This window comes from Mastomys coucha, unplaced genomic scaffold, assembly GCF_008632895.1.
Source record: "Mastomys coucha isolate ucsf_1 unplaced genomic scaffold, UCSF_Mcou_1 pScaffold6, whole genome shotgun sequence".
NCBI lineage: Eukaryota > Metazoa > Chordata > Mammalia > Rodentia > Muridae > Mastomys > Mastomys coucha.
Genome location: NW_022196912.1, coordinates 24,766,566 through 24,780,578, shown reverse-complemented (window position 1 = coordinate 24,780,578; position 14,013 = coordinate 24,766,566). Strand labels below are relative to the sequence as shown.

General features: G+C 47.8%; 1 protein-coding gene across 3 annotated transcripts; it reads right to left on the bottom strand.

Moving 5' to 3' along the window:
* Nucleotides 1-713: 713 nt before the first annotated feature.
* Nucleotides 714-11,749, bottom strand: Cgref1 (cell growth regulator with EF-hand domain 1). Of its 3 annotated transcripts, none has more exons than XM_031355837.1 (6): nt 11,503-11,749; nt 3,916-4,018; nt 2,302-2,367; nt 2,142-2,212; nt 1,909-2,030; nt 714-1,557 (listed from the first exon to the last, which is right to left on the bottom strand). In XM_031355837.1, exons 1-6 carry the CDS (start codon nt 11,618-11,620, stop codon nt 1,054-1,056), a joined length of 984 nt encoding a protein of 327 aa, XP_031211697.1. In that variant the 5' UTR covers nt 11,621-11,749; the 3' UTR covers nt 714-1,053. The 3 variants fall into 3 exon arrangements, with proteins under 3 accessions (XP_031211697.1, XP_031211699.1, XP_031211698.1); XM_031355839.1 differs by lacking the exon at nt 11,503-11,749 and adding an exon at nt 4,165-4,446; XM_031355838.1 differs by lacking the exon at nt 2,302-2,367.
* Between the last annotated feature and the right edge of the window lie 2,264 nt (nt 11,750-14,013).

The following is a 14,013-nucleotide window of genomic DNA, read 5'->3' as shown; positions in this document are numbered from 1 at the left end:
GCACTGCTCAATTCTATTGTCTTCAACTTCCCATCTGTCAAATGGAGTTGATGGAATCATGTGGTCATGGAATCATTGTGAGGATAAGAATCAGATAAAATGCTATCTTAAAATGTCAGCCTGGTGTCTGGTGTGCTCAAGGTTCTCAGAAGGAGGAGGAGAAAGATGAAGAGAGGAAAAGAGGGGGAGGATGGTTATTGATACCATCACTAGGAGTGGGGATCCGTCCAGGGGAGAGGGAACCACTGCCTGCCTAGAGTTACACAAAGTGGAGAGGGACTTCCAGGAGGCTAGCTAGCTTCCTTTCTTCCTTGCTTTTATTATTATTGTTATTATTACTATTATTATTATTAGTTGTAATAGTAGTAGTAATAGTATTAATAGTCATAGTAGTATTTTGATTTGATTTTTTTTTGAGACAGAGTTTCTCTTTATACTAGCCCTGGCTGTCCTGGAACCCACACTGTAGACCAGCTGGCCTTGATCAGAGATCCACCTGCCTCTGCCTCCTGAGTGCTGGGGTTAAAGGCGTGCGCCACCACTGAGCTCTCTTCCTGGGGTTGTTGCAGCTGGCTGTGGCTAGTGCACCTCAGCACCCCTGGCCAGAAACCCTGGGAAAGCTGGGTCTTTATCCCTTCAAGAGGTTTGTCCAGTCCCCAAACCCTCGTGTTCTGAGGGGAAGGGTCTGCGTAGGCTGGACCAAGGACACATGATTGTGGAGGCAGACTCATTCTGTTCTTTATTGGTTGTTTGGGGCCTGAAAGCTGCCTCTCAGCTTATGGTCTCCCTGAGCTGCACAGAAAGTCCTGCTTCCCACTGAAGCCAGAAAGGAGATGTGGGAGTGCTTTTTTCCCCCTCGTCAAGACAGGGTCTTATGCAGTAGCCCAGCTGGGCTTCAAACTCGCCTGGCTTCATACTAGGCTCAATGCTTCTGGGATTACTAGCTTGCACCACTGTCCCCATGTCAGAGGTGGCTCTAATCCCACCATATTCATACATCATGCTTCTGCTCTGCACTGAGATTCTGAGGGGCTTGAGCCTATGTTGTCTGGCTCATATCTCGTCATTCTCCATTTGGATGCTATGAGCCTCAGCCTCATTTGGAGTGTTTAGGGTCTCAAGTGTTTCCACAGGCAGTTCTTTGGCTTCTCCTTCATTGTCCTTGATCTCGGCCTGTCCCTCAGCACCCTCTCCGGGACCTGGGACATCTCCTTCAGACTCTGCCTGTCCCCTCGCCTCTCCTTCAGGGCTTAGGGTATCTACTTTAGCCTCTGTCTGATGTCCAGCCTCCTGTTCAGGCTCCAAGGATGCCCTTTTAGCCTCTACCTGGCCCCTAATTTCTTCTTTAGTCCCCAGGGACTGCTGGGTTTCTGACAGCAGTGGACTGTTGGCTAAAAGTGGCTGACTTCCAGCAGGTCGTGGCTCCTGGAGAGCTGGGGGGAGGGGCTCTGCGTGCTTGGGGGCGTCTCCTGGGAAGTTGATGAGCTCTGCAGGAGTCATGAGCCCATCTCCATCCAGGTCCTGAGTCTCAAGCACCGTGTCTACTACCAGGATAACCTGTGGAAAGAGTTACCATAGACATTTTCAGGAACCCAGCCTTTCTCCCACAGCCTCGTAACCTTGCCACATAGGCTCTGAGCTTCCCTTTCACTGGGAGTCTACCAAAAGTCATGATGAAAAGGACCAGGCTGGAGAGATGGCTCAGCGGTTAAGAGCACTGACTACTCTTCCAAAGGTCCTGGGTTCAAATCCCAGCAACCACATGGTGGCTCACAACCATTCCTAATAAGATCTGACGCCCTCTTCTGGTGTGTCTGAAGACAGCTACAGTGTACTTATTTATAATAAGAAAAGAAAAGGACCAAAAATCCAAGCAGCTAGTCCTTCACGATTTCCAGGAGTGCTTACCGGGTTGATGGGAAAGTGTGCAGCTTCAGGGGCCAGAGCTGCTGTCAGCATGGACAATAGCTCCAAGCCATCCAGTTGTCCATTCTGGTCATAGTCATGAAGAGCAAAAAGCGAGAGCAGGACTATGGAAGAGAATCTGGGTTAGAGAGATTCTAATCATGGGGCAGCCACATACGGCCCCAGCTCCATTCCCTGGATCCTCCCAGCCTCGGTGCCCAGCACTAGGCCTTCACCTTGCTCCCGGTTCATGTGCTCAGGATTCTCTTCCATCTTCTCTAGTCCCTTGAGATAATTCTGCAGACGTCTGGTGAAAAAGTGGAAAGTCAGCCAGGAGAGTCCTCTCTGTGCCCTAACACTTGTCCAGTTAATGCCCGTTGAAAGCCCCCAGCTCACCTGAGCTGCTCAGGGCCTGGTTGGAAGGGGTTGGGCGTGAGCTGCTGTTGCACCTCAGGGTCCAACCTAGAACGGGAGAGAAGCAGCAGCTCATAGACTAGCTTAGCAGCCACTTGGCAAATTTCTCCCCAGACTCAAAGGGAGATGTCCCTCCAAATCCCCAGAAAAGGCTGCAGTGAAAAAGCCCTTCGAGTGTCACTGGAAACAGAACCTTAATTCCTAAAACTGTCTTTGCAGCTCAGGTGCCTTAGTTAACTTTAGAAAACACAAAGACGAGACTGGCAAGCTATTCCAGTAGTTAAGAGCATTTGCTGCTCTTCTGAGAGGACCTGAGTTTAAATCCAAGTACCCATATTAGGTGACTCACATCTATAACTTCAGGGGACCTAGCCACTTCTAGATCCTGCAGGCATGCCCCCCACCCCCCAGGTACACACAGACATATACATGTACATAAATAAAGAGTTAAAAAGAAAATGTCGGGCTGGAGAGATGGCTCAGCGGTTAAGAGTACTGACTGCTCTTCCAGAGGTCCTGAGTTCAATTCCCAGCAACCACATGGTGGCTCACAACCATCTATAATGAGATCTGATGCCTTCTTCTGGTGTGTCTGAAGATTGAGACCCTATTCATATACATAAAATAAATAAATCTTAAGAAAAATTAAAAAAAAATTGCCTAGCAAGGTTGAGGCCATCATAGCAGACACACAATGGTAGCCCAAGATGATGGTCCAGTGTGTGTCAAGACGTAATGGTTTCTTTTTCTTTTCTTTTCTTTTTTTTTTTTCTTTTTGTTTTGTTTTTCGAAACAGGATTTCTCTGTGTAGCCCTGGCTGTCCTGGAACTCACTCTGTAGACCAGGCTGGCCTCAAACCTAGAAATCTGCCTGCCTCTGCTTCCAAAGTGCTGGGATTAAAGGTGTGCACCACCACTGCCCAGAAGATATAATGGTTTCTTATGGTCCTCCTTCTCCAATGCCAGGATCCACTCCAAGGAGCGGATTTCAGGCTGAGGCTGGTAGGCATGCCCAGAATTCTACAGACCCACTCTGCTCCTTGACACATCACGCCTCTTCCTTTTTCAAACAGAGGGTATGGATTCCAGGCCAGACTTTATGTCTGCCCAGGATCTCAAGTATTCCTACTTCTGCATGTGGCTACTGTTTGCCCATATCAGCCTGAGATGCTGAAGTGACAGGAGTTGTCCCACACAGTTTGGTCACTGCTGCCAGCCATCTACTTTCCCATGATCCCAATGTACATACTAACTGTAAGAAAGCGGTTCTGGTAAGTCAGAGACATTAAGCTAATGATCCCCATTTCCTTGGCATTCCCAGTGTCAGGTCTTGATTCTTAGAGGATAGTCCCTGTCTGCATTTCTGGCTTCCTTCTGATGCTTCACACCAGATGAGCTGAACTCTCGACTGCAAAGAGTTCTACAAGCATGCACCAAGACCTTACTTGGGGCATTCTAATAATCAAAAGGTAGGAAGTTGGGGTGCTGTACCCAGAAATGACAGAGATTGTACTTCTGCAGGCTCCTGGCTCCCCTAGAATCATAACATATTTCCAGAACTCTCCTTGCCCCAGCCCTACCTTCCTAATCCTCTTACCTTGCAATTCCATCCTTGGGAGCAGCTTGACCCAAAGGGAGCAGCAGTAGTGGCAGCATCAACGCTGGCATCAGCCACTGGAACATCCTGATGGAAACTGGAGCTAGGAACAGAATTGCGGAGTCAGGGGAGGGGTGTCTGCCATATGTTAGGGGGTCAGTTGGCTCAGACAGAAATGACTTCCCTCCTTGCATGTGGAAACATTCAGCATAGGAGAAAAGATGCCTGCTCAGGGAGGACTATACGTACCCATGGGCAACCTTCCATGGAGCTTAAGGTAAGTCCTACATGTAAGAAAATATATAAATCCTGCTCCAGTATATAAAGTGCACTGTGGGAGGGTAGCTCTGGGTGTGAGGGCTCCTGTCCCACTGTGAGGTCATGTCCCACTGGCCCACTTAAGTGCTATGTAAGTGTATCTGCTCTAGGGCAGGCTACTTTGTTTACAGATGGTAAAAGGATAGATCAGGATGCTGGGACTCACTGAAGGTAAAAATGTATACAAAGAGACTAAAAGGGAGATGGACTGCTAGTCTGCATTTATAAAACCTACTGAGGCCTGGTGTAGTGGCATATGCCCCATGATCCCAGCACTCAGGAGTCTGAGGCAGGAGGACTGTAAGTTCAAGACCAACCTGGCTGTCTCTGTTATGCATATTTGGAAATGGAAATATAGAAATAGTCAAATATAAAAATGAGTCAATTGATAACGCAAAGCATAAAGCTTTTTGGTTTGTCCCAGGGATACGTACATATAATGTGAGTTTCCAAGGAGATAGAAGCCCACTAAAACTAAGCCATCCTCCCAATACCATCTTTGTGCAGAAAAATAATCAGATGTTTGACGGTCCCAGCAAAGGGTCAGGACCTCTCATCTAGCGAACCTAAAACTCAGGCTATCACTTGATTTTCCTAAAGAACATTCTATAGCTTTCAGTGGATTCTCTAAGAGGTCTGTGATCCTAAGAAGGTTCAGAACCATGTCCAAGGTGGATGTGGAAGCAGAGCTGGCAAGCACCGGATGCACAGGAAGATAAGCAAAACGGTCACTTTCCTGAGCTGCCTTGAGCGAGAAGCACCAGAGTGAAAGTCTAGAAAAAGATGAAGCTATTGCAGATACAGAACCTGTGCTTGTTTTTCCACTGTGTGTGTGTCCATTTCTCTCTCTCTCTCTCTCTCTCTCTCTCTCTCTCTCTCTCTCTCTCTCTCTCTTTTTCTCTGTCTGTAGTGTAATGTGTGTGTGATATATGTGGACTTGTAAGGGTCAGAGGGTGATATGGAATATCTTTCTTTTGATCACTGCCCTTGATCATAAGAAACTTTCATTAATTAAAAAAAAATTACTGTGGTGACATGTGCATGTGCAGGTCAGAGGACAACTTTGTGCAGTCTTCATTTCTATCAGCTCCAGAGATTAAACTCGGGTACCCAGGTTCACATTGTAAGTGCCTGTAGCGCTAAACCACCTTTATCTTTTGAGATAAAGGATCTCTCACTGAACCTCAGCAGTTCAACTAAAATGTCTGCCCAAGTGAACTTGAAGGATACACCCATTTCTACTCCCGACAGTACTATGCTTGGCTTTTTACATGAATTCTGGGGATCTGAATAATCTTCAAGGAATGGAGGCAGCAGTTAGAGTTTGGAGGCCACCTGGCTGCTCCACCTGGAAGTAGAAGGCAGAAATGTCAACAGAAACCCCAAGGAGCTGAACGGAACTCCAAGACTGGTGTCTTATTCCTTTCTGGAGGGTTAGAGAGGAAGCATAGAAAGGAGAGTTGCCCTCCAGACTTGTGTGGCAGGTAGCAGGGGTTAGGGCACTAGATGGCAACCTTGGAAGCTGTTTGTGTGCAAAGTCCCTGGGATAAGGATGAGTCTGCTGGGGTCCCGTCTCTAAGATGAAAAGAAGGGGCACATTATGGTTGAGAGGGCCTACTGCCAGAGAAGTCAGAAGGAGAATGTCAGCATGTGTGGACCCTGGGATGGACCAGAAAGAGGGCAGCATGGAGTGTCATTGGCTCTGCGTTGTCCTCTAACAGCTCGTGTATTAAACACGAAGGTATGATTCCCAGCTTGGCGCTATGGGACAGGGTGGAACCTGTTAAGTGGTTGATCCTGGGCTGGGGTGGTGACCCAGTCAATAAAGGGCTTCAGGCTTGCTGTACATGAAGACTTGTAAGAGGGGGCAGGGGAAGGGGCTGGGAGGGGAGGTAGAGACAGGGGGATTCCTGGGCCTCACTGGTCAGCCAGCTTAGCCAATTAGTGAGCTCCAGGATCAGTGAGAGACCCTGTCTCAAAAATGAAGAGAGAGTGATTGAGGAATACACTCAATGTCTGTCTCTGCGCCCCCCCCACATACACAATAAACATGCATGTACACCCAACTCAATGTACACACATCCATAGTCAAACATCATGGGGCGGGGTACAAAAGCAGCCATGCCAACTGACCATGAGTGAAAACCTCCCATCCAAGAAGTAAAAGTAAATCTTTTCTCCTTATAAGTTGATTGTCTTGGATGTTTGTTACAGTAGCGGAAAGCGACTAACACACATGAGAAACCAAATGACACAGACCAGGAAGGCTAGCATGGGTGGAAAGCAGCTGTACAAATTATAGAATGCAAATACACATTTTCCACTAAGTAGCCCAGGTTGCCCCTCATCCCCCTGCCTCTGCTTCCCAAGTGCTGGGATTGCAGATATGTACCATCATGTCTGGCTGTTTGTTTCTTTGTTTTTCAGTGCTGGGGGCCAAACCTAAGCCTTCACTCTTGCAAGTCAAATGTTCTACCACTGAAAGTGCACTGCCAGGCTACTTACTTTTAATTTTTTATTTTATTTTATTTATTTATTTATTTATTTTTGCTGGGTGGTAGTAGTGCATGCCTTTAATTCCAGCACTCTGGAGGCAGAAACAGGTGGATCTTTGTGAGTTCAAGGCCAGCTTGGTCTACAGAACAAGTTTCAAGACCACTATTTCATAACTCATTTTGCTACTGTTTTGAACTGTAATACAAATATCTGATATGCAGGATATCTGATATATGACCCCTGTGAAAGGGTCATTTGGCCCCCAAAGTGTCACAACCCACAGATTGATATGGATTGCTGAAAACTGAATTTAAGTCCTCTGCAAGAGCAACAACAGGTCCCATGAATTGTTGAGCCATCTCCCCAGCCCATCTCTTTACTGTTTCTTAAGCTCCTACTTATCAATCAGCTGAAGGTATAAGACCAAACTACTTCATTTTATTCTTAAGGATTACAAAATTATATAATCAGGAAAAGATACACATATTTAAATAAAAAACAGTTAAACAGAAGCCAAGTATGGTTGCACATGCCTATAATTCCAGCTCTTCAGAGGGGCCGGGGATCGGGGGTTGAGGTTGTGAGTTCAAGGCCAGCCCTAGGCAATGTTGTAAGATCCTGACTGAGAGGAAGGAAGGAACACAGAAATATAGAACTACTAGGAAAAGGAGGTGTAACTCAAAGGTGGAGCATGAGGACCCTAACTGAAGGTTGCCAGGTCCCAGGGCAGGCTCTGCCTTACACTGGCTGTGTGCCTTCTCTGTCTCTGGTCAGCACTTGCCATACAAGCTGACAGAGCACTTCCCTGGGGCCACAGTGATAGCTAAATGAGATGAGGCAATTGCCTTCCAGAAGTTGTCTTGGCTGCTCTGTGGTGGCTTCACATACACCTTCCCCCCTAGCCTTCCCACCTGAGCCCTTCCGGTCTGTTCCTCAGAGCTGTCGACACTTGTTATCTAGACTAGCCTCTAAGGCTGCTTTGAAGAGCTCTGAAGATGAGCTGGTGGCAGTTTGGGAACAGCAGGAAGTCCCCTCCACCCACTCATCCACTCACTCATTAGGCTGACTGCAAGGGTTCCCAAAACGGTTTTGTTTATTTTGGTGTTGGTGTTTGTGTATAAATGTGTGTGTGTCTGTCTGTCTGTCTGTCTGTGGGCATGTGTGCCTCAGTGGAGGTCAGAGAACAGCTTTGAGGAATCAGTTCTCTCCTTCCACCAGGTAGGTCTAGGGGTCAAAGGCAGGCCAAAGGCCTTTGCCGTCCGTCCGTCCGTCCATCCGTCCGTCGTCTGTCTGTCCGTCTTGCTGGCCCATGTCTGCCATTGGTTCTTACTTTCCTTGCCACTAGCCCTGGAGTCTGAGTCACCTCCTCTTACACGTTTGGACGTGGTGGCTGGCTTCCAGGTGACTACGATAGCTGAGAAGACTGCCAGGGCCGGGTAGCGTCTCAATCTCTCTGTGTCTCAAAAAAAACCAAACCAAAATGAAACAAAAAAATCCCCAAACCTTGGAGATCTTGGTGCCCTCCCTAACCCACCAAGGCAGGCGATTGTGAGAATGACCTTCCATTTCCAATTGTGAGCCTTCCAGCTGTCCTAGCCAACAGTGAAGAAATCTGGTCTCCACTGCTCTGCCTGGACAGCATCCATGAACAAAGCTAAGGTTATCATCTGACGCTACTAAGTTGTTTGGTTTTGGTGATTTTATGAAACAAGGCCTTGCTATGTAGCCCAGGCTAGCTTTGAACTCATGTAATTCAGACTAGCCTTAACTCACCGAAATCCTCTTGTCTCAGGCTCTCAAGAACAGGCATTATACTCATGCATGTCCACACCTAGCTCTGGTTGTCTTGATGAGATAGTATGGCCTCCCTGTATGGGCTCCCACCCTGCTGGAATCACAGGAGTATGCTACCATAACCAGCTGTTCTATACTGCTTTTTAACCCGTGGCGGATCCCCATAGCCCAGCTGGTACTAAAGCATCAATACGATAATCTAGTCTGCTGAGGAGGAGCAAGACAAGCACTGGAACTGCCTTCATCCTGCTCTGCCTATGCAGCGAGCCTGGCTCTGGGAAGCTTGAGACCATGTGCAAGCACAAGTAGAGACAGCACCCACCTGGGGTGGGGGTGGGGGTGGGGGTGGGCGTTCTGAAGGACTCAGAGGCTCTCCTGTATCTTTGGATCCAAACCGCTGGCTTTGTAAGTGTGAACCTACTTAGCCACACAGGCCTTGCTGTCTGTTGTTCTCCTGTAGCTGTCTTGAAAGTGTCAACTACTTCTGCTCTGGGATCTATATAAATCAGTGATGATTCTAAACCCTCCCCATGCGACTCAGTCACTGTCCTCTGTCCTGTGAGTCCTTTACACAGGTAACTATTAAGTGTGTATAGTGGACAGAACCAAGATCCCAGCGTCATGGGATTACAAAAAATAGTAAGTGGAGAGTGAATTCCTTCTCTCTCTCTCTCTCTCTCTCTCTCTCTCTCTCTCTCTTGTCCTAGCCTGTGGTACTGTCTTTATACACACATTATATAAGTATCCCTTTGCCAGAATTCTGTTGCTTCAGGAACAGTTTCTAACTGTTTACTTTATTGTTTAGCTTATATGTGCTTAAGTGTAGGCCAGTGTGAGTCAGGGTGCACCTGGAGGTCAGAAGACAACTCTTGGGAATTGACTCTCTCCTGCCACCTTGTGGGATATCAGGTTTGAACTTGGGTCCCCAGGCTTCCTTGCAAGTACCTCAACCCATTTTGCTGGTTCCCTCAAAATCTTATTTTTAAAACAATGGGGGCTGGAAAGATAGCTCATCTGTTAAGAGCACTGGTTCAGTTCCCAGTACCCCTATGTTAGCTAACCACCATCTATAACTCCAGGTCCAGAGGACCAGAGGCCCTTTTCTGTCCTCCTATGTCCTTTGAGAGCACTGCACACAAGTGATACACAAACATACATGCAGGCCAAACACACACACACACACACACACACACAAACTCAAAATAAAAACAATAAAGATGATGACGCATACCTTTACTCCCTATACTTGGATGACAGAGACAGGTGGATCTCTTGAGTTCCAGGCCAGCCTGGCCTACAAAACAAGTTCCAGAACACCGAGGACTACAGAGAGACTGTGTTTCAACTAATTTGATTGATTGATTAATTAATTAATTAAAAATCCCACAGGATCTCATGTATCCCAGGCTGGCCTCCAACTCATCACGTAGCTGAGGATAACCCTGAACTCGTGATCCAAGTACTAGAATTCCAGGGAATGTTACGCCACACATGGCAACTCCAAGACCTTTGGTGGCTTTTTGTTTTTCTTACTGTCGTGCACCTGCGTCCTCATCTGTGTGTTCAGGTACAGCATCATCTCTGTCTCACCCTCCAGCACAGCAGACACTCCTTCAAATGGCAGCTCGATAGGTTTTCTTACTTAATATTCTCAGTGTTTTTGTCCAAACCTGTTTCACCTTCAAGGTGGACCTTTCTGATAACTTTAGCACTCTATAGTTGCAGTCTATACCTCAAAAATTAAAAGCACTGCATGGGGACTTAGAGTCTAATGTTTTCTGGATGTTCCCAGCTGTTGTTTAAGCCAAACTTTCATGGGATGTGTGTAATGTGACTTATGCATAGTTACACCGTGTTAAGCACTTGTAAGAGCCTTTGTAACAGAAATAGCATGGCCATTGAACAACTGCTTATAAAATAAAAATGGTCCTAGCCATTTTCCATAATTATAACATGCATAAACATAACTAGCCTAATAAATACCTAAAAACCACTGTACCTGGTAGTTAACAGTTGTGATATAATTCAGTGAAGTTATTCAAGTCAGACACACACACACACACACACACACACACACACTTCCACTATGACCTTCTGCCTTCAATTTCTTTAAACCTTTGCCCTAGCTCACAGGAGGAGACTTTGGCCTTGAGGTTGGACCACTGGTCAGCCCCTGGCTCTGCACTGTTATGTGGTCCAGGCAGGTCTCTTAACCTCTCTTGGTCCTGGGGTCTTCATTTTAAAGATAACAATGTTTCCTAGGGTTTTAGGGAGGGTACAGTGAGATAATCTAGGCTAAGCCAGGGCCAGCAGATGCTTCACAGTGTGGCAGGGGTCTTTGCAGGCTTATCTCAAACGGCTTCACATTCCACAGAGACATTTCTTTTACAACATCCCTGACAAATAGTCATAATGCCCCTCCTGAATCTTTCCAGGACAGGAGCTGGTACCATGAAGGGTATCCATCTCATTTCTAAGTAAATGGAGAAGTTATTGAATTGAATCATCTCCCTCAATTTAGCTCTTAGTGTCCGGGTCTAGGGAGGGGGAGTCTTAAATGACTGCAGCTGTACAGCCAAAGAGGCACACACCTGAGCTAGCCTGAGACCAGCCACCTACAGCTGGATGACGACGGACAGTGTCCTTCAATCATCTCCATCTACTGAATGAGGTGGAACCCTGGCTAGCTACTAGAACACCGTTGGCGAATAGGACTCTTGGACCTATCATCAAACCCAGGGGCCTGGGAAACGCTTTCTTTCCACCTTTCCTCTATCTGCTCTCAGGGATGACCTCTTCCCCAGTGGTCCTAGGAGGCCAGGGCCACCTACCCCCCCAGCCGAGTCCAAGCCGCAGGGGATGCGGAGGACTGCGCTCCCTGCATCCTGACCGCCAGCAGAAGGTCTCCACCCTCACCCCCAAGGTACTGGGTGCCCCTGCCGCCCACTGGGCCCTGGCCCCTGCCCGAGTCCGACCCACCTGCTGCGGCGGCACGGTGCGCGACTGGGACTCCGGGTTGGTTCGCGCTATAGGCACCGCGCCGTCCTCGCCCGGCTGCTGGCAGCCGGCCCTCCCCCGGGCGGCTCCACGTGGCCATTCCACGTCGCTCTCTTGGCTGCAGCCGCCGCCCAGGCCCGGGCAGAGTCCGGAGCAAGCGACAGACAGTCACGGGAGGGCCACCGCCCCGCCTTGGCCAGACCTGTCCCGCAGCGCCTCCACCTGGCCTTGTTCCATGTGGGTCTGAGGGAAGATGGATGGGGTCCTTAGTGTGTGCCACTGTGACTCAGATGGAGGCAGACTGGTTTGTGTTTTTTTGAGTTTGACGAGCTGGTGAGGCCGAATATGTGTGTATGACAGGCAGGGAAGGATTGTGAGTGTGGGTGGCTGGTGAAGGATCTATATGAGGCATGTATTCAAAAGACAGAGTCAGAATAGTGAGTCGGGTCTGTGTATACAGAGTCACAGAACGGTGAGATTGATGTGCATGTGTGTATAACATAGACACATAGACATGTGATGAGGCAGGGGTGTTGTATGAGACAGAAACAGCTAAAACTAGACAGACGTGAGGTTGGTGTTCTTATGCCGTGTGGGTGCCACTGGCTTTATCTAAGAAACTCGTTTGTGACTAAATAGAATGACTTACTCTTAGTATGTGTGCTTGTGGCCTTCACTGGAAAAAGGAGTGTGATCCATACCTGGTCGAGTGTGACAGTATCGAGTGTCAATAGGTTATAGGTATCACTGCATGGGACAAAGTCCTCTCAAGTTGATAGAGCTGAGATTCCAGGGAAGGTATCAGTGTCACTGGGAGCATACACAGTAAGAAGGCAAGGCTGGGTGTGAGGGGAGAGGCGTGTGGGGCTGTGTGCTAGAAGAAACCATGGCCATAGGAACAGAAGTTTTCCAGTGTAGATGCTGCAGCTCTATGACTACGGGTTTTGAGTGTCTTGCACCTACTTTCACCCAGTGGCGAGTCCCTCTGCCCGAGCTCTGGGCTCCTCCTTACCCACTGGCCCACGGACTTATTTTTGTTTGTTTGTTTGTTTGTTTTTAAATAACTTCATGCCTCAGGACCTTCAGTCAGCAGCCATCACAGCCACAAGCCCCTCAGACTGGCCTTTGTTTGTGGGGGGTGGGGCACTGTTGGGCACGGCTGGCTTGGCTCAGTGCCCACCGCTATCCGCCATTTGCCATTCTGCTCCTCCTGTCTGGTCAGTTGGTCTCAGTGTGCACTGGTGTTCCTTCGGAGCCCCTCCCCACTCTCCATTTGCCTGTGTGTTGTTTATGTTCATGTGACCCTCATCAGATCTGTCAGCGGTTCAGATGCAGATCATTTTCTCCCTTTGCTCTCTTGCACTTCTGTTCTTTCTACCATGCAAGGACACATGAATAGCATGGCTGTGACCAGACACTAACCCTGTTAGCTCCTGGACTTTTCACATTCCTAATCTGTGAGTTTATAAGCTCTTATAAGTGTTCTTATTGCTTATAAGTTGTCCAGTGTAGGGCTGGAGAGATGGGCTTAGTTGTTGAGAGAGCATAGTGTGCTCTTGCAGAGAATCCAAGTTCGGATCTCAGTACCCATGTCAGGTGGCTCACACTGCCTACAATTCCAGTTCCAGGAGATCCAATTCCCTCCTCTAACCTCCTCAGACACCTGTACTCACATGCACCCTAACACACAGACATGGACATACAAACACATGCAAAGACACAACAGAAATTAGTCTTTAAAAATTGTCCAGTCTGTGGTATTTTGTTATAGATTACCACATGAAGACAGAGTGCCTAAGAACACTGCTGAAGATCACCCACAAACCATCAGAGGCTATGGAAGGTGCATACATAGAGCCTCAGAGACATCACTCTGATGACCCCTTGATTCTTGTGTCCAGACTGTGAGAATACATTTCCATCAGAACGTCCAGTTTGTAACACTTTGAAAAACCAACTCAACAAATGAATTTATCATCTAAATGCTGATGATGCCAAGCATAATGGTTGGGTTTACACTTGTAAATCCAACACTTAGGAAGAGACAGGAGAATCACTTCAAGTTTAAGGCCAGCCCGGTCTACCTAGCAGTTACTAGGCCAGGCAGGGATATGCAGTGAAGCCCTGTCTCAAAAGCTAAACAAGCCAGGCAATGGTGGCACTTGCCTTTAATTCCAGAACTTTGGAGGCAGAGGCAGGCAGATTGCTGTGAGTTGAGTTTGAGGCCAGCCTGGTCTACAAGAGTGAGTTTCAGGACAGCCACAGCTATGCAGAGAAACTCTGTCTCAAAAAAACAAAACCAACCAACCAACCAACCAAAACTAAACCACTCCAACTAAATGGAAATGACTCTAGTCTAAAAGTCCTAGCCCTCAGGAACTGAATATACTGCTGATTTGTGCCTGGATCTGGGTTTTGTGGCTGGGTGCTGGCACTGTAGGGGTCGACGCTTTTAAGGAAAAAGTATAATGATCTTCAGTTACCTTGGAGACA